Source organism: Chlorocebus sabaeus, chromosome 18 (assembly GCF_047675955.1).
Source record: "Chlorocebus sabaeus isolate Y175 chromosome 18, mChlSab1.0.hap1, whole genome shotgun sequence".
Taxonomy (NCBI): domain Eukaryota; kingdom Metazoa; phylum Chordata; class Mammalia; order Primates; family Cercopithecidae; genus Chlorocebus; species Chlorocebus sabaeus.
In genome coordinates, this window is record NC_132921.1 from 62,390,934 (window position 1) to 62,418,922 (window position 27,989).

At 41.3% G+C, this 27,989-nt stretch overlaps 1 protein-coding gene across 1 annotated transcript; it reads left to right on the top strand.

Annotated features, from left to right (window-relative positions):
• Nucleotides 1-117: 117 nt before the first annotated feature.
• Nucleotides 118-27,928, top strand: CLUL1 (clusterin like 1). Its single transcript, XM_007974495.3, has 7 exons — nucleotides 118-236; nucleotides 1,319-1,467; nucleotides 7,183-7,350; nucleotides 10,022-10,454; nucleotides 16,082-16,219; nucleotides 23,785-23,999; nucleotides 27,685-27,928. The coding sequence occupies exons 1-7, from the start codon at nucleotides 131-133 to the stop codon at nucleotides 27,874-27,876; spliced, it is 1,401 nt and encodes a 466-aa protein (XP_007972686.2). The 5' UTR covers nucleotides 118-130; the 3' UTR covers nucleotides 27,877-27,928.
• Nucleotides 27,929-27,989: the final 61 nt, after the last annotated feature.

Here is a 27,989-nt window from a genome sequence, read left to right on the forward strand (position 1 = left end):
AAGTCATAAAGAAAAATCGACAGAAAAATGCTTTGGAGCCCCAGGTGTTTTCAATTGATGCCAACAGAAAGTAACCTAATGGAAAGCATTTGATGCGAGTTTATTTTTCCTTTGCAGTAACAGCGGGAACATGAAGCCGCCACTCTTGGTGTTTACTGTGTATCTGCTATGGTTGAAAGATTGTCACTGTGCACCCACTTGGAAGGACAAAACTGCTATCAGTGAAAACCTGAAGAGTATGTTTGGTTTCTTGTCTGTGCTGTGTCCTGTTTGCATGCTGGCTGTCCTGCTGGCATTTATAGTGAGTCGCAGTTGAGAGATAACCATATTCGCTGTTTTCACGGTGAAACGTTCTCAAGGCACTTAAACCGAGTCATCATGACGCCAAACATCTGGATAAAAATAGAAAATTCCAATCACGTCCCTGCAGGCGTTCACATTTCCAGATGTTTGTATCATGTAGATAAAACCTGCCAATTTTTTCACTGCATTTTTTTGTATCATCCAGATGGTTGGTGTCATCTCAGCACAGCTCTAATGAACAGTGAAATACTTTTCAAGCATTTGAAAAATTTAAACCATTAGAGTAATCTGTGCAATTATTCTTAAACTAGTGAAAGAACGGGTTATAATTACATTGAATCTGGTTGTTCTGTGGCCATTAACTTGCAGCCTTTGCTTGGTGATATATGCTTTGGGTACTTAATATTTAAAAGAACAAATTAGCTAAAATGTAGCTGATGTAGGGTCTGTAATTAAAATCAGAGTCAAAAATAAGCTCCTTAGTAGGCCACATTAGCTATTTTGAACAGGGAATGACAATGAATTTTAAATTTATTAAAGGTGTATAAGACACATCCATTAGGTTATTAAGGAAGCTTGTATTACATGGGATACTTTCTAGGTTTCATGCCTCCTTATTAGGTGACTGAAGCTGAAAGAAAGAGAAATTGGTGACTCTGTTTGAGGTCCCCAGTTGGGCGCTTACTATAAATTGTGAAGAAAATGCAAAATTTTATCTAATATAAACACACTTGAGTCTTAAATGAAAGAAAAAAAATGGATAAATGAAAACAGGGCCTGAGCAAACTGACAAGAATGAGGTTCAGTGAACTCTGTTTGTTTAGGAGCTTACAAGAGAGGAACAGAAGGTATGGTCCATGTGGCAGCTGACAGCTAATTCATTATGATCTGCTTTCAGAATATGAGCCTATAAAAGAACAGTGAAGCCTATCTTTAGGAGACATGAAAGACTGGTGAACTCGGTGTTTTGTAATCTGATCAGATCTCAAAGAAAAAATTGCCACGTGTCTTTTAGGTTTTTCTGAGGTGGGGGAGATAGACACAGATGAAGAAGTGAAGAAGGCTTTGATTGGTATTAAGCAAATGAAAATCATGATGGAAAGAAAAGAGAAGGAACACACCAATCTAATGAGCACCCTGATGAAATGCAGAGAAGAAAAGCAGGTACAGTCATTGAAAATAATATCTGTTCTTACACAGATCTGGACCGGAAATATTACACTTGTTAGTGCTCTTGATGAATTACTTGCTTTCCTTAATAACACATTTTATGGGTAGCTGCTTTTATTAGAGGAAAAGTTTGAGGGAAGCTTCAGACTTCCTTGAAGAACATATTTCGTGTAGGATAGGCTTCTGCAAGACTCCAAACCGGAGTCTGGGGGAGTCATCTCTGTTTAAGCGCTGCTTTCTCAAAAATGGATTATTCTTGGTCTCTTCTGAGTTAGGATATTGAGTCAAAAGTATTTGAAGAGTGTTTTTTACTAGATCAGTGGTCTCCAGAATTGTTTTTTTGTTCTGTTTTGTTTTTGTTTTTGAGACAAAGACTCGCTGAGGCTGGAGTTGATCCCAGCTCACTGCAACCTTGGCCGCTTGGGTTCAGGCGATTCTCCTGTCTCAGCCTCCCTCGTAGCTAGGATTACAGGCTCCTGCCACCACGCCTGGCTAATTTTTGTGTTTTTAGAAGAGATGGGGTTTCACCATGCTGGCCAGACTGGTTCTGAACTCCAGGACTCAAGCGATCCACCCGCCTCAGCCTCCCAAAGTGCTGGAATTACAGGCATGGGCCACCGTGTCTGGCCCAGGGTTTTTTTGGTCTCTCATTCCTATGACTAAAAAATGTGTTAGCACTCACTCCTAAATATATGCATATTAACTTACTTATAAATTAGATATGTAAATTGCTACCATTAATATCTCAAGACCCAATATGTATGTAAGGTGAGATTCACCATTAGCGAGTGTGGATGTAAGTCCACATTTCAAATAATCTTCTAAATATTTTGAAACTTTTAGTTGACTTGCCAGATCTGATTAGATCACCATAGTTTTCCTTTGTCACATGGCCAATAAAGAGCTCATAATGATCAAGTGTCAGCTCTGCCATGTTGCTTTTGGTCCACTTGAGCTTAAATTATTCATTTTTTAAAATCTGCCAAGTTTTTTTTTTCCAAGAATCTTGTTAACCCTGCTGTGCATTTAGTGAAGGTTAGTTTAGTTAAAACTAGATAATAAAATCCATCAGTCTACCTGAGTTCTCTTACATGGCAACTCATTACAATTGGCTGCATGTGCACAGAGCAAGGGAACTATAGTCGATTCTTCTGGAATGTAGAGGATCCCCTCTTTCCCAAGGTCATCACATACAGTTGGGCACATACGATATCTAACATATGCATCTCAAGAGAGTACCATGTATATCCAATAATGCATCAGCCTAATTCACTTTTTCAAATTCAAATAGCTTTATTTAATAGCTATAGCTTGAACTACATATTTTATCAATGGAGAACACATATTCAAACGTCTTTGGAAGATGTAAAAAATTGTTCCTATGCTACAGTATAAAGTTCAGTAAATTTCTAAACTATAAACATTGAATAACTTGCAGTTTAATGACATTAATAATTAACATCACACTCAAAACAATGATTTTTTTTTAAAAAGGTTATCTTCAAACATTACCCTTAAATCAAAGAGGAAATTAAAACTGTAACAAAAATAATTTGGAAAATGTTTTCAATTTTAATATTGAGAGTAAATTACTTTTTTTTTTTTTTTTTGGCAGGGGGGACAGAGTCTTGCTCTGTTGCCCAGGCTGGAATGCAGTGGCGCAATCTTGGCTCACTGCAAGCTCCGCCTCCTGGGTTCACACCATTCTCCTGCCTCAGCCTCCCAGTAGCTGGGACCACAGGCGCCCGCCACCGCGCCCGGCTAATTTTTTGTATTTTTAGTAGAGACGGGGTTTCACCGTGTTAGCCAGGGTGGTCTCGATCTCCTGACCTCATGATCCGCCCGCCTCGGCCTCCCAAAGTGCTGGGAGTACAGGCGTGAGCCACTGCGCCCAGCCAAGAGTAAATTACTTTTTAAATTTATTTTTATTTTTTGAAAAATGTTAAGTTGTAAAATACGTATAACAAAATTTACCATAATAACCATTTTTAAGTGTACCATTCAGTAGTGTGAAATACATTCATACTGTCATGTGACCAATCTCCAGAAATCTTTTCATCTTGCAAAAACTGAAAGTCTATACATATTAAACAATGCCCCATTCCCCCCACCCCAGTCAGATTTTTAATTTAAAAATACAAGTGGAAGTTCTAATATTTTCTAACTATCCCTCTATCTATAAAGTTGCGGGCCACTGAATTTCAGATTGCTGCTTGCATCTTTTTACTTCTGAGCATCATGGCCTCTGGGAGTCCATTAAGCAACTGGAGCCGGGTAGTGTGACAGGCTGACCCCAAAGCAGTGTGTCAGCCTGTCACCGGACTGGTTGATGTTGCAGCCCCACCTACTGCCCTGAGTCAGTCAGGGTTCTGGCAAGGAAAGGAGAGTGCGGGACCAGCAGCTGCAAACACTTCTCCCTCTTGGCAGCAATCAAAAGATTTTGAGGAAATCTAAAATAACTCCTCATCAGGAAAATGTGGAAGCCCCTCCAGCTGGGATCTTCCCTGGTGGGCTTGTGAGCCTGGCCATCTGGGAATAGAGACACTAGATAGCAGTAATACACTCTTCACCAAACACATTATCACATGGAATGCTTTAAACATCTGGGTAAAGCACTACTTTCATTTTATAGCTAAGAAAACTGGGGTTTGAGATGTTTGTTAATTAACATGTTACTCCAACACTGTAATGAATGAACTGAGATAAAGTCAGCAGATGTGTGCATGGGGGACCCAGTGACTTCCTGCTTTTCTCACTTCCCTGAACCTCCTGGCAAGGAGGATAGGGTATACAGCTATAACAAGAATATTCCACTTTGGGTGAGTCAAGTAAGCAAATGTGGATTTCACTTCTGGCCCGGAAGAATCCAAGCAACTAGCAGAATTTTTATTTATTCTTAAAAACCTTATTGTACAAAAATTCATTGAATTATACTCTTGAGTTTGAGGCACTCAATTAGAAAGTTAATTGGAAAAAAAAAAAAATCTGTTTAACCCTGAATATCCCTCCCTAAAATTACTTAAAGCCTAGAATAAAGGTCAGTTTAGACAAATTATGAATTGGCAAATATGGTGTTAGCAACCCTCGTCTCTCAGTATTGAGCCCCACCCATTCTCAAGGGGACTGTTCAGTGGTGACCCACATCATCTCTGCCCCCTTCCGCCACCCTTCCTTATTAATATTTAGTGAGACTACCTGAAACTTCTTAAGTAGGAAACCCTAGAGAAGGTTCGAGTGATTTGACCCCCAAACCAGGTTTTATTTGTTTTTACTTTTAATGAAATGGGGTCTTGCTATGTTGCTTAGGCTGGTCTTGAACTCCTGGGCTCAAGGGATCCTCCTGCCTCACTCCCAAGCAGCTGGGATCACATGCACGGGCCGCCACATCTGGCTCAACACCAGGTTTATATAGTACTTTTGATAAACTGTCAACTATAGGAATAGAGTTACAAGCATGAATCTGCCCGTTGGTACAATGTCTAGCAGGAAACGGAGGGCATCGATAGGACATTTCCTCTAGGAATGTTTACCAGACAGAGGTCTACTTCTTCCATGGCAATGTTTCACTTCCAAAACTTGGGACCTGTGATTTGGTAACTGTGTTTTTGTTCTGCTTCTGAGCAGTGAATGGAAGGAAGCCTGAGAGATACTAGTTATTATACTAGACTAGTTATAGTAATAGATGCCTTGTCTATGATAATGGATACTAGTTATAATAATAAATGCCTTGCTTGTTTAGCTCATTCAATTCAAAGACCTTGAGAAGTAGATACTATTATTCCTATTATTCTTATTTGCAAATGAGGAGACTAAGGCTTATACATATTAAGTAATTTGCCCAAGGGTACACAGTCACTGTAGTTTGGAATTGGGAATATTAGGATTTTGGCTTAAGAGGACAATGAGCAGAATATGTAAAATTGGGACTGATTGAGAAAATTCTGGAGGTATTGTTCCTTGCCTTGGAGAAACAACCTTTTTTTTTTTTTTGAGACAGTGTCTTACTCTTGTTGCCCAGGCTGAAGTGCAATGGTGTGATCTTGCCTCACTGCAAATTCTGCCTCCCGGGTTCAAACGATTCTTCTGTTTCAGCCTCCCAAGTAGCTGGGATTACAGGCACCCACCATCATGACCAGCTAATTTTTGTATTTGTAGTAGAGACAGGGTTTCACCATGTTGGTCAGGCTGGTCTCAAACTCCTGACATCAGGTGATCCACCCACCTCGGCCTCCCTCAGCCGGGTGCAGTGGCTCATGCCTGTAATCCCAGCACTTTGGGAGGCCAAGGTGGGCAGATCACTTGAGGCCAGGAGTTCGAGATCAGCCTGGGCAACATGGTGAAACCCCATCTTTACTAAAAATACAAAAATTCGCCAGGCATGGTGGCACGCACCTGTAGTCCCAGCTCCTCGGGAGGCTGAGGCACGAGAATCACTTGAATCTGGGAGATGGAAGTTGCAGTGAGCTGAGATTGCACCACTGCACTCCAGCCTGGGTGACACAGCCAGACTCTGTCTCAAAAAAAAAAAAAAAAAAAAGATATGAGATTCCAAAATTGTTCTGCCAAGTCCAAGGACACACACACACACTCCTCTCCGGGTCAAGCTGGGGCCCTGGTAGTTCTCTTATATGGATCATAGCAAACGCTACCTGGCTTAGCAGCTGAACTTTACAGTGAGAGCAACTGACAAATCCTAGCCAGGCAGAGAAGATGTGGAAGACTGTCAGTGCCCAGGTGATTCTTTGGGCTTAATACTCCAGGAAAGGGTCATTTCCATTAGCTCTGAGGTTGTCTTCTTATAGCCAGATCCACTATACTCACTTAATTCCCCTGCACAATATCTCGGCATGTAGGCGGCTGGGGTTCAGAAGTCCAAACTTGCAGGGAAGCCAGAGGTTTAGGCAGGGGCACAGGAAGAAGGGTCTGTTGCACCATAGTGCTGACCCGTGAGGCACTCCAGGGGCAGGGCTGAGGCTGGCAGGGACAGGTGCCACTGCTGCTGGGCTCCTCACCACCCAGAGCAGGACTTGGCCAAGTACAGCAAGCACCACAAGGGGGAGCGCTGGGAATATAAACAAGAAGAACAAAGGCTTGTTTATATTCGCATTTATATTTATTTAATATTACATTATATATAAATATAATATATTTATTATATTACATTCTAATTGCAGAGATGCAGAATGGCATAATAACTCAATGGGAACATTTAATTTGACATACAAGAATGCACTTTCTTGCAATGTTTAAGCATATACAACAATTAAAGACAGCATAAATGAAAGAAATAAAATGTGCCAGCTTTATAAAGTGTAAAGCCCACTTTCCCCATGCCCCAGTGGACGAGAATTGAAGACAGACTTCCCAGTAAATAGGTAAATCACAATTGTTCCCAGATCGGGATGGCATCTTCATTGTCAGGTCACCCACACCTAGAGTAATGTTTGTCACATAGCAAACACTCAGTAAATACTTAATGAACAAATGAATGAACAGATGAATGAGATTTACAGTCTTCAGTAGGGATCAATCAGCACTCTCTTCTTAAACTAAACAGAAGGCTTTGGGGGAGATCTGGCAGCTGCGAGGCACCTGAAGGAGAAAGAATGAAAAGCAGGTTAGAATGTGCACATTTCAAAGGGTGAAATCAACTAAGGTACACATAGATCATGAAATGGAAATTGGACTTTTGTTTCTACTTTTAATTAGGAGGCCCTGAAACTTCTGAATGAAGTTCAAGAACATCTGGAGGCAGAAGAAAGGCTATGCCAGGTGTCTTTGGCAGATTCCTGGGATGAATGCAGGTCTTGCCTGGAAAATAACTGCATGAGAATTTATACAACCTGCCAACCTAGTTGGTCCTCTGTGAAAAATAAGGTAAAAGAAAAAGAGAGCTCAAGATTTCACAGTTTTGTTGTTGTTGTTGTTTGAGACGGTGTCTCGCTCTGTAGCCCAGGCTGGAGTGCAGTGGCCGGATCTCAACTCACTGCAAGCTCCGCCTCCCGGGTTTACACCATTCTCCTGCCTCAACCTCCCGAATAGCTGGGACTACAGGCGCCGCCACCTTGCCCGGCTAGTTTTTTGTATTTTTTGAGTAGAGACGGGGTTTCACCGTGTTAGCCAGCATGGTCTCGATTTCCTGACCTCGTGATGTGCCCGTCTCGGCCTCCCAAAGTGCTGGGATTACAGGCTTGAGCCACTGCGCCCGGCCTGATTTCACAGTTCTTAAGGCACGTATTTCAGCTTACTTTTTTTTTTTTTTTGACACGGAGTCTGGCTCTGTTGCCCAGGCTGGAGTGCAGTGGCCGGATCTCAGCTCACTGCAAGCCCCGCCTCCCGAGTTCACGCCATTCTCCTGCCTCAGCCTCCCGAGTAGCTGGGACTACAGGCGCCCACCACCTCGCCCGGCTAATTTTTTTTGTATTTTAGTAGAGACGGGGTTTCACGGTGTTAGCCAGGATGGTCTCGATCTCCTGACCTCGTGATCCGCCCGTCTCGGCCTCCCAAAGTGCTGGGATTATAGGCTTGAGCCACCGTGCCCGGCCTCAGCTTACTTTTTTATTACTTTATGTTAATGTTTAGAACGGAGATGCCTGATCTGATAGAGGCCTTTTGCTTTCCAGAATCTAATACTAATGCTTACATCCTATCACCTGTGTCTACGTGATTTATAAGGTAGAGCATCCAGTCAGTGGACACTGAATGCATCTCTTAAAATATCCTGGCTTTCTGCCTTGTTTTGTTCTTTGTGAACATGTTCCTACTAGATAGTAAGCTCTTTGAGCGCAGGGATCATATCTTATTTGTCTTCATTTGCTCATTGGTGGCATCCAGTAAATGTTTACCAAATCGCATTTGGAATCATAGCATTGCAGTCTCTGATTTCAATCCACATTAATTTTTCCTTCTGGAGGCCAAATATTTAAAGATATTCTCTGCCTCCCAAATGTCACCTTCAACATGCTTGCCCCTTATGCATAACACACACACACACCCTTTCATGTCCCCTTTCGCCCGACCCATGTATGTTCTGTAGGACTGGCATGTTTTCTTCTTTGTCCCCTTTGGTTATCTTCTCAGCAGAGGGATCACAGAGGGTGGTGACCTGAATAGGATGAGCTCTGCCCCACTAACGGCTCCAATTAGGCTAGATTTTCCTCCCCCTTCAAGAAATGAGCTGAATACAAAATTGAGTGGAATTTCACGCTCCATATTAGAGCACATACTAATTAGAATATGTTCCTGGCTTGGCAATGCCATACTCAATTACAAAGGGAGCAACTACTAAGATAATGAATGCGCCAAGTTAATTTGCCTCCACTATTAATTGCATCTGCTCTATTTTTAGAGCCACTGTCACCTGCTAATACACCAGAATATGGCGTAATGAGCAGCAGCAGGAAGTCAGGAGATTTGGGGACCATTCCCATCTGGGTCAGTTGTGTGATCTTACGAAAATTTCTTGGGGCTTTAAAGGTTTGTTTTGTGGATGAAGAGTCAAGTAAACAGAAGCTGGTAGAGGGAGAGGCAGACAACCCACCCAAATTCTTTTCTTTATATTTTTCATGATATGGGGTGTGGCTCTTTTGCCCTGGCTAGAGGTAGTGGTGCCATCTTGGTTCACAGCAGCCTCCACCTCCTGGGTTCAAGTGATTCTCCTGCCTCAGCCTCCTAAGTAGCTGGGATTACAGGCACCTGCCACCACACCCAGCTAATTTTTGTATTTTTAGTAGAGACAGGGTTTTACCATGTTGGCCAGGCTGGTGACCTCAGGTGATCCATACGCCTTGGCCTCCCAAAGTGAAAACTTGACCTTTTTAGGTTATTGGTGGGCAAATGTAAACCAGGAGAAATTTCAGATCCTGTTTCCATAGGCAAAGGCAAAGTCAGGTATAAGAGGATTAAGAAATTATCTTAAAGTTCATTGCCTCATCCTAGCTTGCCAAGAATTATTCTTGATTTGAAATGACTACTGTAAGTTGACTTTAAAATTTGCAATAAGAAATGGTCCAGGGCTGGGTGCAGTGGTTCACTCCTGTTATCCTAGCACTTTGGGAGGCCAAGGCATGTGGATCACCTGAGCTCAGGAGTTTGAGACCAACCTGGGCAACACGGTAAAACCCTGCATCTACTAAAATACAAAAAAAAAAAAAAAAAAAAAATTAGCCAGGCATGGCGGCGTGTGACTGTAATCCCAGCTACTCGGGAGGCTGAGACAGAAGAATTGCTTGAACCAAGGAGGCGGAGGTTGCAGTGACCTGGGATGGTGCCATTGCACTCCAGCCTGAGCGACAGAGCAAGACTCCATCTCAAATAAAAAAGAAAGAAAAGAGAGAGAGAAAGGAAGAAAGAAAGAGAAAGAAAGAGAGAAAGGAAAAGAAAGAACAAAACAAAGAAAGAAAGAAAAAGAAAGAAGAAAGAGAGAGAGAGAGAAAGAAAGGAAGAAAGAGAAAGAAAGAAAGAAAGAGAAAGAAAGAAAGAAAGAAAGGAAGGGTCCAGAAAGAAAGTAATTTTTTATTCCATTTCTGTCCCCTACTCTACTCCACAGATTGAACAGTTTTTCCAGAAGATATATCAATTTCTATTTCCTTTCCATGAAGATAATGAAAAAGATCTCCCCATCAGTGAAAAGCTCATTGAGGAAGATGCACAACTGACCCAAATAGAAGATGTGTTCAGCCAGTTGACTGTGGATGTGAATTCTCTCTTCGATAGGAGTTTTAACGTCTTCAGACAGATGCAGCAAGAATTTGACCAGACTTTTCAATCACATTTCATATCAGATACAGACCTAACTGAGCATTACTTTTTTCCAGCTTTCTCTAAAGAGCCAATGACCAAAGCAGATCTTGAGCAACATTGGGACATTCCCAACTTCTTCCAGCTGTTTTGTAATTTCAGTGTCTCTATTTATGAAAGTGTCAGTGAAACAATTACGAAGACACTGAAGGCAATAGAAGATTTACCAAAACAAGACAAAGGCAAGTATTAAAAGATAACTTTTACTTAGAGGTCTATACTAAAGTCAAGTTTTGTTTAGCTTCAGAAATGGTAGACATTTCTGAGTCACATTGTATGGTGCTTCTTGAAGTGATAATTTATGGAAAATGTTTCAGAGCCTCTTAAAAGAAGCTTTGAAGTCTGCTAAACACCATCCCTCTTCCATCATTGTTGAGAACTGAACTCTTTCTAGAGCAAATTTTCAAAGCAGAAAGAAAAAATGCTAATAGGTTGAGAACTTAAAAAAAAAAAAAAGGTTCCCTCATTTATTATTTGTTTATTTATTTCATTTTGTGACAGAGTCTTGCTCTGTCTCCCAGCCTGGAGTACAGTGGTGCGATCTTGGCTCACTGCAACCTCTGATCCCAGGTTCAAGCAATTCTCCTGCCTCAGCCTCCCGAGTAGCTGGGACTACAGGTGTGCACAACCATGCCCGGCTAATATTTTTGTATTTTTAATAGAGACAGGGGTTTCACTATCTTGGCCCGGCTGGTCTCAAACTCCTGACCTCAGGTGATCTACCCACATTGTCCTCCCAAAGTGCTGGGATTGCAGATGTGAGCCACCATGCCTGGCCATTTCTCTCATTTATTAAAGCTCATGTAGATGCTCAGCTCTATTCTGCTAAAGCATCAGAGAGTTTCTGTAAAATTGATCTGAAATCCTCAACTCCCAGTTTGAGAAAAAGCCCACTCTGACACATAACCAGAGCAATTTAGTGCCCTCCTCTGAATCACTACAATCATTCCTTAAATCATAAAGCGTATGCATAAAACCACAGAAAATGCTCACAAACCCCACACTACAGAAATATTAGATAAGAATTGCCTTCTACCAATAGTAATCATGCCTCATGACGCTCCATGTTGGAGACACAATGCTGCTTTATGTTTCCAGGCAGGAGATATCTTCTGTGGGCTTCTATGGAGTAAATTAGATCCAGCATTTGAGAAATGAGAGTTGCCACGAGGGTCAAGTGTAGGATCTGCATTTCCTTTGTTATTGTATTGACCACTAAGCCAGGTTGAAGGCTGCTCTCCTTTGAGATGAAAAATAAAATGGGCTCTTTCTATCCATTTTTCTCTTTCTTTTTCTTTTTTTGAGATGGAGTGTTGCTCTGTTGTCCAGGCTGGAGTGTACTGGTGCGATCTCAGCTCACTGCAACCTCTGCCTCCTGGGTTCAATCAATTCTCCTGTCTCAGCCTCCCGAGTAGCTGGGATTACAGGTGCCCGCCACCACACCTGACTAATTTTTGTATTTTTAGTAGAGACAGGGTTTCACCATGTTGGCCAGGCTGGTCTCAAACTCCTGACCTCAGGTGATCTGCCCGCCTTAGCCTCCCAAAGTGCTGGAATTACAGGCGTGAGCCACCACACCCAGCCAGCTACCACACCCAGCCAGCCACCACGCCTGACCCTATCTGACTATTTTTCAATTATATTAGCTGTAGCTGGCAACAACTGAATCAGATTCTCAGAATCGCCATGAGATTACATAACTGGCCTCTGCATAGGAGAGGTTTACTTTTCAGAAACTGAAGCTAGAAACAATGCATTACATCCTTCAGGTCCCATCGTTCCATGAACAGAGAACAGGCATCATTACTGGAATTGTTGGGTTCTATTTCAGAGTCCAGTGGACTTTTTTTATAAGTCAAGTATTTCGTCTGGTATTCCATTCTGAGGTTCCAAATTCATCAAATATTCAGGATAAACACCAGGCAAGTAGACTAAATCTATCCAGGCTGGGTGGTATCAAGTGATTTTAGCCTGACTGTTTAAATGGATATCAACTGTCTTGGAATAACACTGAGAATGTGTTCATTAGAACAAAAGGATTCCTCCCCTCCATGTTGTGTAGTGGCCTTACACAAGCTTTGCTTATATTTCCATGTGCACAGGACTGTCCGCAGTGGTTCAGACATGCCAGAGTCTAGATAATGTGCCAACCACTGTAACCCTCTTCCACACACCAGCTACGAACATGGGTTACCACTGTCTGCCACCATTGCCTTCTCATTCACACAGCTGGGGGCCAACCCTACTCTCAGCTGCCTCACACACCCCCTCCCCAGCCCCTCCGTGCCACTTCCATCTCAGTGATGACCTAAAAAGCCAAGGCCCCCTGTGAATGCAAATATTAAAGACAAAAACAAAATAGCAAACAAAAAAAGTCTATTTACTCTATTGTACTCTTCTTTCTCCAGTATCTCTCCTCTAGCCAGACAGTACACAGAAGCTTACCACAGAGGACACATTGTCTTCCCAGATGAGCAAATGTGACTGTTTATCAAGAATAGTCAGGCAGGGGCTCTACGGCACTTGAATGTGGTTTCCATCACTTTTCTGGACAGGTAGTTGGTGAGGAGTAAGCTTACTGCCCCTAGAAAATCTGCCTAATGACTTGACACTTTGAGTTTTGCCCCTTGTGGTAGGCAAAATAATGACTGCCCAAAATATCCCCACCCTAATCCCCAGAACCTGTGAATTTATGTTAGGTGGCAAAGGCAAAGTAAGGTTGCAGATGGAAAAAATAAATTTGTTAATCAACTGACTTTATTTTTATTTATTTATTTTTTGAGACAGAGTCTTGCTCTGTTGCCCAGGCTGGAGTGCAGTGGCGTGATCTTGGTTCACTGCAACCTCCACCTCCCGGGTTCACGCCCTTCTCCTGACTCAGTCTCCTGAGTAGCTGGGATTATAGGCACTCACCACCATGCCTGGCTAATTTTTGTATTTTGACTAGAGGCAGGGTTTCACCATGTTGTCCAGGCTGGTCTCGAACTTCTGACCTCAAATGATCTGCCCACCTCAGCCTCCCAAAGTGTTGGGATTACAGGCATGAGCCATCGTACCCGGCCTCAACTGATGGATTCAATGTAATCACAGGGTCCTTAAAAGTGGAAGAAGGAGGCAGAAAAGAATTAATTGCAGTGGCCGCAAGAGAAGGACTTGGCTCTACTTTGATGGCCTTGAAGGCAGAGGACAGGGGCCATGAGCCGAGGAATGTAGGTGGCCTTGAGGAACTGGAAATGGTATAGAAATGAATTCTCCTCTAGAGCCTCCCAAAAAACTAGCCCTACTGACATCTTATTTTTTATATTTTTTATTTTTTTGAGACAGAGTCTCAGTCACCTGAGTAGCTGGGACTACAGGTGCGTGGCACCACACCCAGCTAATTTTTGCTTTTTTTTTTTTTTGAAACAGATGACATCTTGATTTTAGCCCAGTGAGACCCACTTCAGACTTCTGACCTAAAAGACCAAACAATAATGAATTTGTGCTGTTTCAAGCCACTGAATCTGTGGAAGCTGTAACAGAGCTAATAATAATAGTAACTGACCAACATTTACTGAGCAAGTTCTGTGTGGCAACCTTCATGGATGGGCCTTATTGGTCATGATTGTTTAAAGGGCCAAAATCAGAAAAATAGCCAAAACTGAATTATGAACACCAGGAAAAGGAGAGTGAAAATAAAAAGAATCAGAAATATCTTGATAATCAATGTTATTTTTGTTTTTTTTGAGTATAGGCTCATTTTGGTCTCAAATTTCTTTCCTACCTTGGTCTTTCTGGACCTCAGGTCCTGAATCTGTTGAAAGTGAATAGTGAATAGGTCCAGCTCTTGGAGTTGTCTTCACTTGTCTTATGAATCCCTGGAAAGAACAGATGAGATCATGTTCTACTCTAGCTTGACCAGTGCAGGGGACCAGCAGACCTGTTTCTAATCCTTAAGAGAGAATTAGTGGACATTAATTTTCACATGGGAAAAACAGACAGGCAGGTGGGAGAGTAGATGATTTATCTCAGGCACTGCACTGGAAGTAGCTCCCTGGAAGGGTTCTGAGGTTCTGTCAAGGCTAGACTAAGTGAGGTGATAGATCGTGCTCTGGGTGCAGGATGGGGAATTAGTGTCATATGGGCCTAGAATTTGTCATCCTTGGTGTACGTACCAGGTATTAATCTAGATGCTAGAGATAAAATGATGATTATGACACAGCTTCTGACTTCCAGGAGCTCAGTCCAGAGAAAGGAAAACAGATTAGTGAACAATTACATCACCATATCGTGGGTAAAATGGCAGAAGAAGGCACAGAAGAATGACAAGATTAAAATGGCAAGACCAAGTCCCTTCCCTCAAGAGGCTTAGAGTCTAATGGGAAAGATAAGAAAGCAAACACTGCATAAAGCGGGACTCAATTCTACAGTGGAAATTCTCACAGGGGGCTATGCAGGGCAAAGAAGAGGGTCCAGGAAAGCAGCTGGGAGAAACTGACTTTCTAGTCACCAAAGCGGATGCGTGCCTTCCATGCCATTCTATCGAACAACGCTTCGCTGTTTTTAAACTATGGACATTGCAATTTATGTCAAAATAAAATGTTTCATTTTTAAATGCTGAGGATTTAATCTAACAGAAGATCATCAGGTTGTAAATTAGTAATACATGTTTCTTAATGTCAAATACTCTATCGGGAACTGCCAGTTTTCTGTTGGATAGACTTCTCTTTTACATATTTTTATATGGATTAATTCTCTTAGGGGAAAAAACTTTTCAAAACATGATCTGCTTTAGGTATTTTCCTAAATCTTTGACCCACTGTTCATAACCGTATGTACATCTCCACACACACATACTCACACACATATGTGTGTGTGTATATATATATACATACACGACAAATGCAAAAATAGAATAGTAATAAAATAACCACTTATCACCCACTTTAAGAAACAGACATTTCTAATATCTTTGAAACTTCTTCCCAATTATAGCTTAAAAAATTATTAAAGCATTTTTTAAAATACAGAAAAATCCAAGAGAAAAAGTTGCTTACAGTCACCTATTTACTTAATCCTATTGACATCAGAAATACTAATGATATAAATAAGACATACGATTTTTAAAACATATAAAAGAACAAAATTAACGAAAGCTGCCCTCTCCTACCTTATCTAGTCCCTCTTCTAAAAGATAGTTGTTAATAATTCTTCATGACTCCTCCTAGAAAATAAAATTACATGCATTAATATATTTGTGTATATACTAATAATAAATGTCTAGTAATGAGATTCTTGGATTCAAGAGTATGTGCAATTTTTAATAGATGTTCAGTTGTCCTAGGAAATTATTGCACAGAAACGCAACATGCGTTTCTGTGTCTAAATATAGGAAAAAGGGCCCGGCACGGTGGCTCATGTCTGTAATCCCAGCACTCTGGAAGGCCGAGGCGGGTGGATCATTTGAGGTCAGGAGTTCAAGAAACCAGCCTGGACAACATGGTGCAACCCCATCTCTATTAAAAGTACAAAGATTAGCTGGTTGTGGTGGCTGTCACCTGTAATCCTAGCTACTTGGGAGGCTGAGGCAGGAGAATCACTTGAATCCGGGAGGCAGAGGTTGCAGTGAGCCAAGATCCCGCCACTGCACTTTAGCCTGGGCAACAGAGCAAAACTGTCTCAAAAATAAATAAATTAAATACATACATACATACATATATACATGAAAAAGATTTTGAAAGCACCGGTAAGAAAAAGCAGTGGCATTGTCTTCACTTCTTTACAGTGCAAACTCTTAGACACTAACGTGTAAATGTTATGTTCCCTGTAGCCCCTGACCACGGAGGCCTGATTTCAAAGATGTTACCTGGGCAGGACAGAGGACTGTGTGGGGAACTTGAGCAGAATTTGTCGAGGTGTTTCAAATTTCATGAGAAATGCCAAAAATGTCAGGCTCACCTATCTGAAGGTAAATAATTGCTATTTTTTAAAAATTATACTTTAAGTTCTGGGGCACATTTCGTTATAAAGTTTCAGTGCCACAAAAGAAATAGCACTCGAATATGAAATTTTCTTTTTAATTCTCAGCAAGGCAAGTTACTTCTGTAGACGGTTGCACCCTTACAGATGGAACAACGGTGAGCGCGCACTTCGACAAGGGAGGGGAAGGTGTTCTAGCCCCTGCTGCTGTGTCGTTCTCCTATTGGCTAGGGTTAGACCGCACAGGCTGAACTAATTCCGATTGGCTAATTTAAAGAGAGTGATGGGGTGACTGGTTTGGCGGGAAGAACGGTTACGACAGAGCAGGTAATTGGAATTAGTCAGGGTGAGTAGGTACTCGGAATGAGTCTGGGCGGGGCAGGTAATCGGAATGGGTCGGGGCGGGGCAGGTAATCGGAATGAGTCCAGGTGGAGCAGATAATCGGAATGAGTCCGGGTGAAGCAGGTAATCGGAATTAGGGTGAGTAGGTACTCCGAAAGAATCGGGGCAGGGCAGGTAATCGGAAAGAGTCGGGGCGGGGCAGGTAATTTAAAAAGGTTGCTTTAGGAGGAAATCAAGTTTAAAAGTAGAAGGCAAAGAATTGAACATACTGACATATTGATTGTTTGAAAAGAAATTCAAAACTCATATCTAACAATTTTTTTAGGGTTTCTTTAGTATTCTGGACAGAGGACAAAATCTCATTCTCACAAACATGGTGGATTCATTTGCTTTCCTCCTCCAACCACTTTTTTGCAGGCTCATTTCCATGTGGGGGCGTTCAATGTAGGTTTATAAACTGGTTTTTTTTTTTTTTTTTTTGAGACGGTGTCTTGCTCTACTGCCCAGGCTGGAGTGCAGTGGTGCAATCTTGGCTCACTGCAACCTCCACCTCTCGGGTTCAAGCAATTCTTCCTCAGCCTCCCGAGTAGCTGGGATTACAGGTGTGCGCCACCATGCCTGGCTAATTTTTTTGTATTTTTAGTAGAAACGAGGTTTCACCATATTGGCCAGGCTGGTTTCTAACTCCTGACCTTGTGATCCGCCCACCTCGGCCTCCCAAAGTGCTAGGATTACAGGCATGAACCACCACCCCCGGCCCGGTTTACAAACTTTCGTTCTTGTGATTTTTTTTAAAAAAATGATTAATGACCAAACACTACTGTGCGCAAAAGAAAAACCTTGAGCAAATTAGGGCAACTCCTTCCTTCTTACCGCAAAAAAAAGAACACCCGCCTCCAACCATGAAAGAAACCTTTTCATTCTGTAAATCAGTGTTTAGACAAGTGAAATCTTTTTTTTGAAAGTGGCATTGGCTCTTTCCTGTTGGTGGGTTAATTAACTAATTAGCATTTAAATTGGGAAAGTGGCTTCTCCTTCCAAGCCCCAGGAATCCTTTTCCCTCCCAGAGTGGCCTTTCTAGTTCCTTCCCCATTTAGGAAATCATTCTCCCTTTCCTCCATCCCTCCCCTCATTCCCCTTTCCTTCTCCGGACTAAAGTCACTCCTACCCCACCAGAGCCAAATTACAAATTTTCTTATATAAAACAAGAGCTTTTGATTCCTATGCTTCTGCATTTTATCTCACTAAAGCCCTAAGGGAAGGAAATTTTTAAAGTGTGGCTAATGGCTTAGAGTTGGAAATTGGAAGATACAGGATGGACAGAAATCAATACGTCAGTAAATTCTACAACACTAGCTAGAGATTTTGGGCAAGTCATTTATGCTGTCTAGGCCTCAGTTGAGTAATTTGTAAGTAAAGGACCCAAGATAATCTCTGGGTTCTAACAAAATTCTTCTATAAAACAGTGGTCCCCAGCCTTTTGGTACGAGGGACTAGATTCGTGGAAGACAATTTTTCCAAAGATGGTGGGGCAGGGGGTATGGTTTGGGGATGATCATCAGGCATTATTCTCCTAAGGAGCGTTCAACCTAGACCCTTTGTATGCACAGTTCACAACAGGGTTCGTGCTCCTGTGAGAATCGAATGCCACTGCTGATCTCACAGGAGGCGAGGCTCAGGCATACATGCTTGCTCACCTGCCGCTCACCTCCTACGTACAGCTCCCTTCCTGAGAGACCACAGGCTGGTACGGGTCCATGGCCCAGGGGTTGGGGGACCCCTGCTATAAAGGATGTTCAGAAAAATCAGATTATAATTCGTTTACTACCAAGTAATAGCTCTTGTGCCCTTAACTTCCCACAGTGAAGACCGCTGGAGTAATTTATATCAACAGAAAGAACAAAAAAGCATAGTCAGTGGAAACTCCTGTCCCTCCCTTGGCTTTGTCTCCTCAAGCTAACAATGAGCAACTTGCAACAAATTTTGCTGTTCAGAGAAAAGGGAGAATGGAATTGTTACAATCTTTTCTGTCACCTAGGCTGGAGTGCAGTGGTGTGATCTTCACTCACTGCAACCTCTACTTCCTGAGTTCAAGCAATTCTGCTGCCTCAACCTCCTGAGTAGCTGGGATTACAGGCATGTGCCACCACACCTGGTTAATTTTTATATCTTCAGTAGAGACAGGGTTTCACCATATTGGTCAGGCTGGTCTCGAACTCCTGACCTCATGATTCTCCCACCTCGGCCTCCCAAAGTGCTGGGATTACAGGTGTGAGTGGCAGCCAAGAAATTGTTACAATCTTAAACAACATAATATCCTGAACATATTTGGCTTTTAAAGTATCATTAGATACACCACAATAGTAATAAAGGTTACCTTTGGGTTTTAAGATTATACATGATTTTTAAAAATACTTATTTCTGTATTTTCCAAACTTTTAACCATAAGATATTCCTTGACTTAGGATAGGGTTATGTCACAGTTAACCCATCATAAGTTCAAAAAATTGTAAGTCGAACCATTGTAAGTTGGGGACCATATGTACATGTATGCATATATGATATTAAAAAGTATTAGACATCTTTAAAATTTGACTTTTTAACATATTACTTTTATTTAATCACCTTGCTCAAGGAGCCTGTAAATTACATATTAATATTCTCTATTATGAAATAGGTCTTTCCCTTGTGCAAATTAACGCATTGTAGGGGTTCTAAACATCTATATGCTTTCCAACTCAAAAGGAATAAGGTTCCCTTTCTAATTTTTTTATTCAATTAAATAAAAAAACCATGAATTTAATGGAGTCTATTAAATTAGATCATTATTCGAGTACTTATTAAACCTTTTTAAAGTCGACAACACCCCCTGTCTCTTTCTTTTTAAGCCGGAGTCTCGCTTTGTCACCCAGGCTGGAGTGCAATGGCACGATCTCGGCTCACTGCAACCTCCGCTTCCCAGGTTCAAGTGATTCTCCTGCCTCAACCTCTCGAGTAGCTGGGATTACAGGCACCTGCCACCATGCCCAGCTACTTTGTTGTATTTTTAGTAGAGATGGGGTTTCACCATGTTGGTTAGGCTAGTGGCGAACTCCTGACTTCAAGTGATCCGCCCGCCTCCACCTCCCAAAGTGCTGGGATTACAGGCCTGAGCCACCACGCCCAGCCCCTTTCTCCTTTTTAAACATCACCAGCCTAGGTTCTTATTTCCACTGAATTCTCAGGCTAGTTGGGCTAGTGAGGGAGTCAGGTTACACGGGCCACAGAACAAGAACAAGGATTGTTCTTTCTCTCCCTCTTCCACTTCATTCTCTCTCAGCCTCTCCCCACCTCAGTAGTTGGTCTTTTCTCCCCCTTCTTTTGAAAGCAGAGTCCATTATACAGATGGACTTGTCTATTTCTCCACATCCCTCTTGGGCCAAATTTTCTGCCATGGGCACATCTACCCCGCCTTAGAATGTATATTAGACAATTTGACGTCTAGAATATCTTGTGGCAGAAAAGGATTTGGAAAGCATTGCTCCAAGTAGCTTTGATTATAAACTGGACCTTTTCGCTGGGTAACCTGAGCAGTTGAGAGTGCTCTTCCTCCTGGCCTGGAGCAGTGGCTCACACTGTAATCCCAGCACTTTGGAAGGCCGAGGTGGGCGGATCACCTGCGGTCAGGAATTTGAGACCAGCCTGGTCAACATGGCGAAACCCCGTTCTACTAAAAATACAAAAATTAGCCGGGTGTGGTGGCATGAACCTGTAATCTTAGCTACTCAGGAGGCTGAGGCAAGAGAATTGCTTGAACCTGGGAGGCGGAGGTTGCAGTGAGCTGAGATCAAGCCACTGCACTCCAGCCTGGGCCACAGAGCGAGACTCTGTCTCGAAAAAAGAAAAAATAAATAAATAGATAAATAAAATTAAAAAAATAAAAAAGGAGTGCTCTCTCTCCTGAATTGCTGACTCGAGGACTCTCAGCCTGTTTTATCATTTGGAAGGTGGGAATAATATATCTGCTTCATACACATCTTTTGAAGATTAAATAAAATGTCTGAAGTATCAGTGATTCTCATTATTCAAGTATTTGTTTTTTAAGTCACAGTTGCAAAGTTATATACAGAAGCAGAGGTTTTTATAACAGAAAAATATACACTTCATATACTGACCTCTTACAAAAATAGTCTCACTCAAGTATCCCTCTATGTATCATTAACATCTATTTCCTTCTACCCAGCTAAAATAGTTTATTAATAATTCTTGAATGTCACAAGATAATACAGAATAAATCAGATAATACATTAAAATGCACCTGATAATCTATATGCACCAGATAATAGATACAGTATACATCAGGTAATACAGTACAAATTCAATGAAAGTTTAGTGTTGCAAAGGTAAAATGTAAAGAATGTCCTAATGTGCTCCCATACTGCTTAAAATTGTTATTATAGATTGCATTTTATTATAAATATATAAAGAATGATGTAATAGGCCAGGCATGGTGGCTAATGCCTGTAATTCCAGGTCTTTGGGAGGCTGAGGCAGGAAAATCACTTGAGGTTAGGAGTTCAAGACCAGCCTGGCCAATATGGTGAAACCCTGTCTCTACTAAAAATATAAAAATTAGCCAGGTGTGGTGGTGCACACCTGTAATCCCAGCTACTCCGGAGGCTGAGGCAGAAGAATTGCTTGAAACCAGGAGGCAGAGGTTGCAGTGAGTCGAGATCGAGCAACTGCACTCCAGCCTAGGTGACAGAGCGAGACTTTGTCTCAGGGAAAAAAAAAAAAATTCTCAATCACCTAGATTGAGAAATAGAACATTACCAAAACAGACAAAGCCCCACTATGTCCCCTTCCACATCACATTCACTTTATCTCCTCAAAAGGAAAGTGCTATTTTGAATTTGGTATTAATTATTTCCTTGCATTTCCTCCTACTCATATCATGTCCCTTATACATATAATATATACAGATGCCTATATCCTACATAGCAATGTTTTACATTTTGATTTTTGCATTTTCAATGTAGAACTTTTAACCTTAAAAATATGCTTCATACAGCCAGGCGTGGTGGCTCATGCCTGTAATCCCAGCACTTTGGAAGGCCAAAGTGGGCAGATCACAAGGTCAGGAGTTCCAGACCAGCCTGATTAACATGGTGAAACCCAGTCTCTACTAAAAATACAAAAAAATTTAGCTGGGCGTGGTGGTGCGCGCCTGTAGTCCCAGCTACTCAGGAGGCTGAGGCAGGAGAATCGCTTGAACTCGGGAGGCAGAGGTTGCAGTGAGCCAAGATTGCACCATTGCACTCCAGCCTGGGCCACAGAGTGAGACTCCATTAAAAAAAAAAAAAAAATGCATCATACAAACATGAAATGGGCACATGTCTGGCTGGGCGTGGTGGCTCATGTCTGTAATCCCAGCACTTTGGGAGGCCAAGGTGGGCAATTACTTAAGGCCAGGAGTTTGAGACCAGCCTGGTCAACATGGTGAAACCCCATCTCTACTAAAAATACAAATATTAGCCAGGCATGGTAGCGTGCACTTGTAGTCCCAGCTACTCGGGAGGCTGAGGCACAAGAATCACTTGATCCCAGGAAGCAGAGGTTGCAGTGAGCCAAGATTGTGCCACTGCGCTCCTGCCTGGGCAACAGAGTGATACTCTGTCTCAAACATAAAAAAAGAAAAGAAAAAAGAAATGGGCACATATCAAATGTTAATTTGACTATTTAACTTATTAATGAAGGAAGCAGCAGGGTGTTAGAGCTGGGTCAAAGGAGTATAAGAGAGACTGGAGTGCTTACAGTCAGGGACAGACAGAATGCTGAAAGATTATGGAATTAGATATAAGTTAGTTAATATTTGAAAAGGCAACTAAACTGTAAATTTTGCCATTATCTTTTCTAACAGACCAAAATAATTTACATCTCTACTAGACAAACATTTGCCACTTTTCATTCCATAATTTACAGGTAATTTCATGGAGTCAGGCCCTAATCAATAGTAAATAGTAAAGACAACAAAGGATCTCTTCCTTAGACCTTGAAGTGATCTTTGGGTCGACCTCTTAGACAATAATTTAGTATGACATTGAAAGGACATGCAAGCCTGGGCAGCAAAGTGAGACCCTGCCTCTATAAAAAAATTAAAAATTAGCTGGGCATGGTGGTGTGAGCCTGTAGTCCCAGCTACTCAGGAGGCTAAGGTGGAAATAGCACTTGAGCCCAGGAGTTCGAGGCTGTAGTGAGCTATGATCACGCCACTGCACTCTGGCCTCGGTAACAGAGCGTGAACCTGTCTTGGAAAAAGGAAAAAAAAAAAAAAAGAAAAGAAAAAGAAACGAAAGGAAATGCAGCCATTCTTTTGCCTTATTTCCAAGTTCTGGATAATTTTTCTTTCTTAACAATATAAATATTATTACTTATGTATTCTTTTGCAATGTGGCTTTTCACTCAGTGTAGTTTGCAAGGGTTAGCCATGTGGATACGTGCTGCTCTAGTTCATTAATTCACTGTTGTATGTTGGTCTATGTAGGCAGATCACAATTTATTTATTCGTTCCCTAGCTGAAGTACATTTGCTTTCAAGGTTTTGCTATTATAAACACATCTCATACCTTTAATCAAATGATAATTTTGTCTCTTCAATCAGCTTTGATTTACTTTGTTCTAATACTAAACATGCAACTGTAATTATAATTTCATTATTGATAAATATAAACTAATTTCCAAAACATCACAAATCTTTTTTTTTTCACTGTTTACACTTTTGGTCTTAATTTTAAGTGGCTTCACTATATGTGGTTCTTTTCCTCTTTTCCCATACTGATTACTGGTACTGGACATATACATCCAAAATCAAACAGTAGTGTCCTTTTTAAGGGATAATGGGATGTGATGTAGAAGGGGCATAGTAAGGACTTCATCTGTTTTGGCAAATTTTTTCTTAATATAGGTGGTAGGCATGTGGAATTTATGACAAAAAGTTCTGTCTCCAGCCCAGTTTCTGTTACATAAAACCATATAATTAACAGTTAAACTGGATCTGGTTTGACACAGGTGTAGGCGATATTAATAATTACTCCAGAACGACAGACATAACTAAAAACTCCCACAGGCAAAAGGGGAAAATAGACAGTGTAAGGGCTGGGATGTAAGCCCATGTCGCCCACCTCCAAGCTTCATGGACCTTTTCCTTCTCCATGTTACTTTCTTCTTTGCTAGACTGTCCTGGCGTACCTGCTCTGCACACAGAATTAGATGAGGCCATCAGGTTGGTCAATGTATCCAATCAGCAGTACAGCCAGATTCTCCAGATGACCCGGAAGCACTTGGAGGACACCGCCTATCTGGTGGAGAAGATGAGAGGGCGATTTGGCTGGGTGTCTGAACTGGCAAACCAGACCCCAGAAACGGAGATCATCTTTAATTCAATACAGGTAAAGGCGAGACCCAAGAGCAGATACGGAGATGACATGTGCACACCTTGATTTCACTGTTAATTTACGTATGAATTGTATCTGAATTTGAAAACAAGCTGCAGGGGGTATTCATATATCCATTGTGATTGCCTTCAGGCTGACTTGATTTAACGTAGTTCATGGTCTTTAGAAAACATGAAACTCTATAAAGAAAATCAAGGCCAGGCGCAGTGGCTCAAGCCTGTAATCCCAGCACTTTGGGAAGCCGAGACGGGTGGATCATGAGGTCAGGAGATCGAGACCATCCTGGTTAACACGGTGAAACCCCGTCTCTACTAAAAAAAAAAAAAAAAATACAAAAAACTAGCCGGGCGAGGTGGCAGGCGCCTGTAGTCCCAGCTACTCGTGAGGCTGAGGCAGGATAATGGCGTAAACCCGGGAGGCGGAGCTTGCAGTGAGCTGAGATCTGGCCACTGCACTCCAGCCTGGGCGACAGAGCCAGACTCCGTCTCAAAAAAAAAAAAAAAAAAAAAAAAAAAAAAAATCAATTGAAAACACAAAATACTTTCTAATCTAGAAATGGCTAATTCTGCTTAGAGTTATAGGGCTATAACTGATAAAGGTAACCTTGAAGAAATCTGGCCAACGTAGTTTTTAAGAGAGAAGACTTACAAATAAAGCAATTTGAGTTCAAAATTTGACTCTGAAACTTACCAGCTGAGTAAGCTTGGGAAAGTACCTGAACCATTGTAGGCCTCAGTTTTCACCTGTAAAATGGGAACAATAACAGCTGTCTTAACATGTACACCTATAAAGTGATTAGTATAGATTTCTTATACAAAACAAGAGCTCTGTAAATTATAGCTCTTATTAGTTGCTGACACAATAAAGCCACTGAATTATCTTGAGAATTAAACATTTATATGTTACTCTTCACATAAAAATATATTGCCAGCTGGGCACGGTGGCTCATGCCTGTAATCCCAGCACTTTGGGAGGCCGAGGTGGGTGCATCACTTGAGGTCAGGAGTTTGAGACCAGCCTGGCTAACATGGTGAAACCCCATCTCTACCAAAAACATAAAACATTAGCCAAGTGTGATGGCGCACACCTGTAATCCCAGCTACTCAGGAGGCTGAGGTAGAAGAATCGCTTGAACCCGGGAGGTGGGGGTTGCAGAGAGTGGAGATCGTGCCACTGCACTCCAGCCTGGGCAACAAAGTGAAAGTCTGTCTCAAAAACAAAAACAAAAATAAAAACATATTGCCATCTTAAATTCCACCTATACCATGACTCCCAGGTTCAGTCAATAACTTTTTGCATAATACCCAAGTGACTTTTCTTCCTAAGACATCCCCCCTCCAACACACACATTACCTTAATCTACAATCAGGCTAGTGATTCCTGATGAGGCTGGTATCGAGGGGTTCCCAGAAAGACCTGGATACAAAAATTACTGGGCAGAACAATTGAAGATGCAATATTCTGTGTAGTATGTTATGTTGGTACCCTATCCAGATCCCTGGGGATCCCTTTTACCAGCTCCCATTGGTGCTGGTGCTGCTGCTAACTGCTTATCTCTGAAACTTTCTCCCAAAGATTGCCCTTGGGGCACTTATGCCCCAGAGTTTCCTGCAGGATCAGGCTGAGGCTAATGGTCATCTGAAGCCATATTCTTGCTTAGCTGCTTTCTCTTCTCTAGTTTGCTTTCCTCTCCCCTTAAAAGTCGCACCTGAGAGCGCTCCTTTATAAACCATTTCTGTCAGAATCTCAGGCACTGCTTCTAGGAAATCTGACTTACAGCATTCTGTAATCCAGCATTTCCCTCTTTTTTCAAACTACAAAGCTGTGGATCATGCATGATTTGAGAAATAAGTTTGGAAAGTCACAGCAAGCTCATTAAAAAACAAGGTTAAAAACCATACAAAAAATAGACTAGGACAAAGTAGAAAATATTAGCATGTATTGCATTTCATAAGTCATATGCACATCATGGAATTTCATTTCCATTTTCTATGTGTATATGTGTGTAAACATATATACACACACATATGTAGACATACATGTGTGTTTTGAGTCATGCTATCAAGTGTATTCATTACTACAGACCAGTCAAAGAGTTTTGAAAGCCGCTGTTCCAGTCCCCGCCAGCTCTCTGATTCTGTAACTCCATTAGATCATACTCAAGGAAGGTAAAGTAATTCAATATATTCGATCATCCTCATATATACAGACTTTCCGTTTAATGAGGAAAACGTCTTGTCTTGAAGAATAAAACTTGAAGAAAAATTTTAGCAGTGCTTTCAACCTTTAGAAATCTACAGTCAATATTTAGTTGTTTTTACTATTGTCAGTATTTCCTATTCTGTGCTTCAATTTACATCCATTCTAGTGTCTCTGAGTAACACTAGCAGATGTGTCTAAAATTCTTTATGCTGATAGCAAAGGCACTTCTATATAAAAACCTCCACATAAAATAAAATTATGGTTTTCAATTATACATTTTTATAACAATTATTACCACTAAAGAGCATTTACTAGGTATCAGGCAGTGTTCTAATAACGTTTTCCATTTATCAGACCATTTAATACCCTCAGTGACCCTATAAGGGAAGCAGAATTCTTTGCCCAGTTTTTCAAATGAGGCACAAAGGAGGTTAAGCAACTTGTCTGAGCTCACACAGCTAGTAAATGATAGAACTAGAATTCAAAGTCAAGCAGTATTTCTCTAGAATGAGTGAACGTAACCACTTTGCTAAACTGCCTGTGAAGTTACTTTTCTCAAAACAGCTCTTATGTCACCATGTAAAGAAAAATACAAACCCATAAAATAGCAAGTGCTGAAGAGAAGCCTTAGGAAAGAAATATACAAATTCCAGCAAGTGAAAACGGCTATCGCCCCTGGCTGTATAATAGTTACATAAGTGTTTACTTTATAATTATTTAAACCAAACATAAATACTTTATGCCGTTTTTATATATGTTATTGTCACAGAAAGAGAAGGGAAAATTTAAAAATCATTCTCTTAGGGTTACATCAAGTTGCCTATCAGTTCAGTTCCATTTAAATGATTCAAATCAAAGTCTATGCACTGGAGAATTCATTAAGAGAGTAACATACTTGTTATTCATTAAGAGTGACATAAATTTTGCATTGATTCTTGCCAAAATCACATAAACAACTATAAATTGTAAATTTTTAGGAAAACTCAGTACAAAGCTTGGTGCAATGCAATAAAGTTTGTGGCACAGACAGTAATAATCAGCAAACATCCCACCTCCTGTTCATATTTTCCAGCTCCCCCTGTGGTTAAACGTTGCCATGTGGCAAGTTCTGGCCAATGAAGTGTGAGCAAAACTAAGAAGGGTTCTTTGTAGACTGAGACAGTGGAGAGCCTATGTGTGCTCATCTATTCTCTTTTTCTGCTGAGGGCACAAAGGAAGTCATGAATTCATCTGCTACAGCTATGAGATAATGTGCCTCTGCCTACCAGGCTCCTCAGTGTTTACTGGTATGCGGCCCTTGTAACGGACACATAACATGAACAAGAAATAAATCTTTGTTGCATGAAGCCCTAGGAATGCCGGGACTAATCTGTTACCTCAGCACAGCCTAGCCTATCCTGACTAAGGTGGTATTAAATTACTATTGAACGTGTATTGGGATTTAGTAATCTTTTACTGTATAATCCTTCTTCTGTAGGTAGTTCCAAGGATTCATGAAGGAAATATTTCCAAACAAGATGAAACAGTGATGACAGACTTAAGCATTCTGCCTTCCTCTAATTCCACACTCAAGATCCCTCTTGAAGAAAGTGCTGAGAGTTCTAACTTCATTGGCTATGTACTAGCAAATGTTCTACAGCATTTTAAGGAACATTTTAAAACTTGGTAAGTAGAGTGCCTGGTTAGGAATGCCTTGTTGACAGGAATAGTTAATTCTCAAAAGGGAAAAACAAAACTTGTTTGAAAATACCTGGAAAATATGTTTAACCTCATTAATAAAGA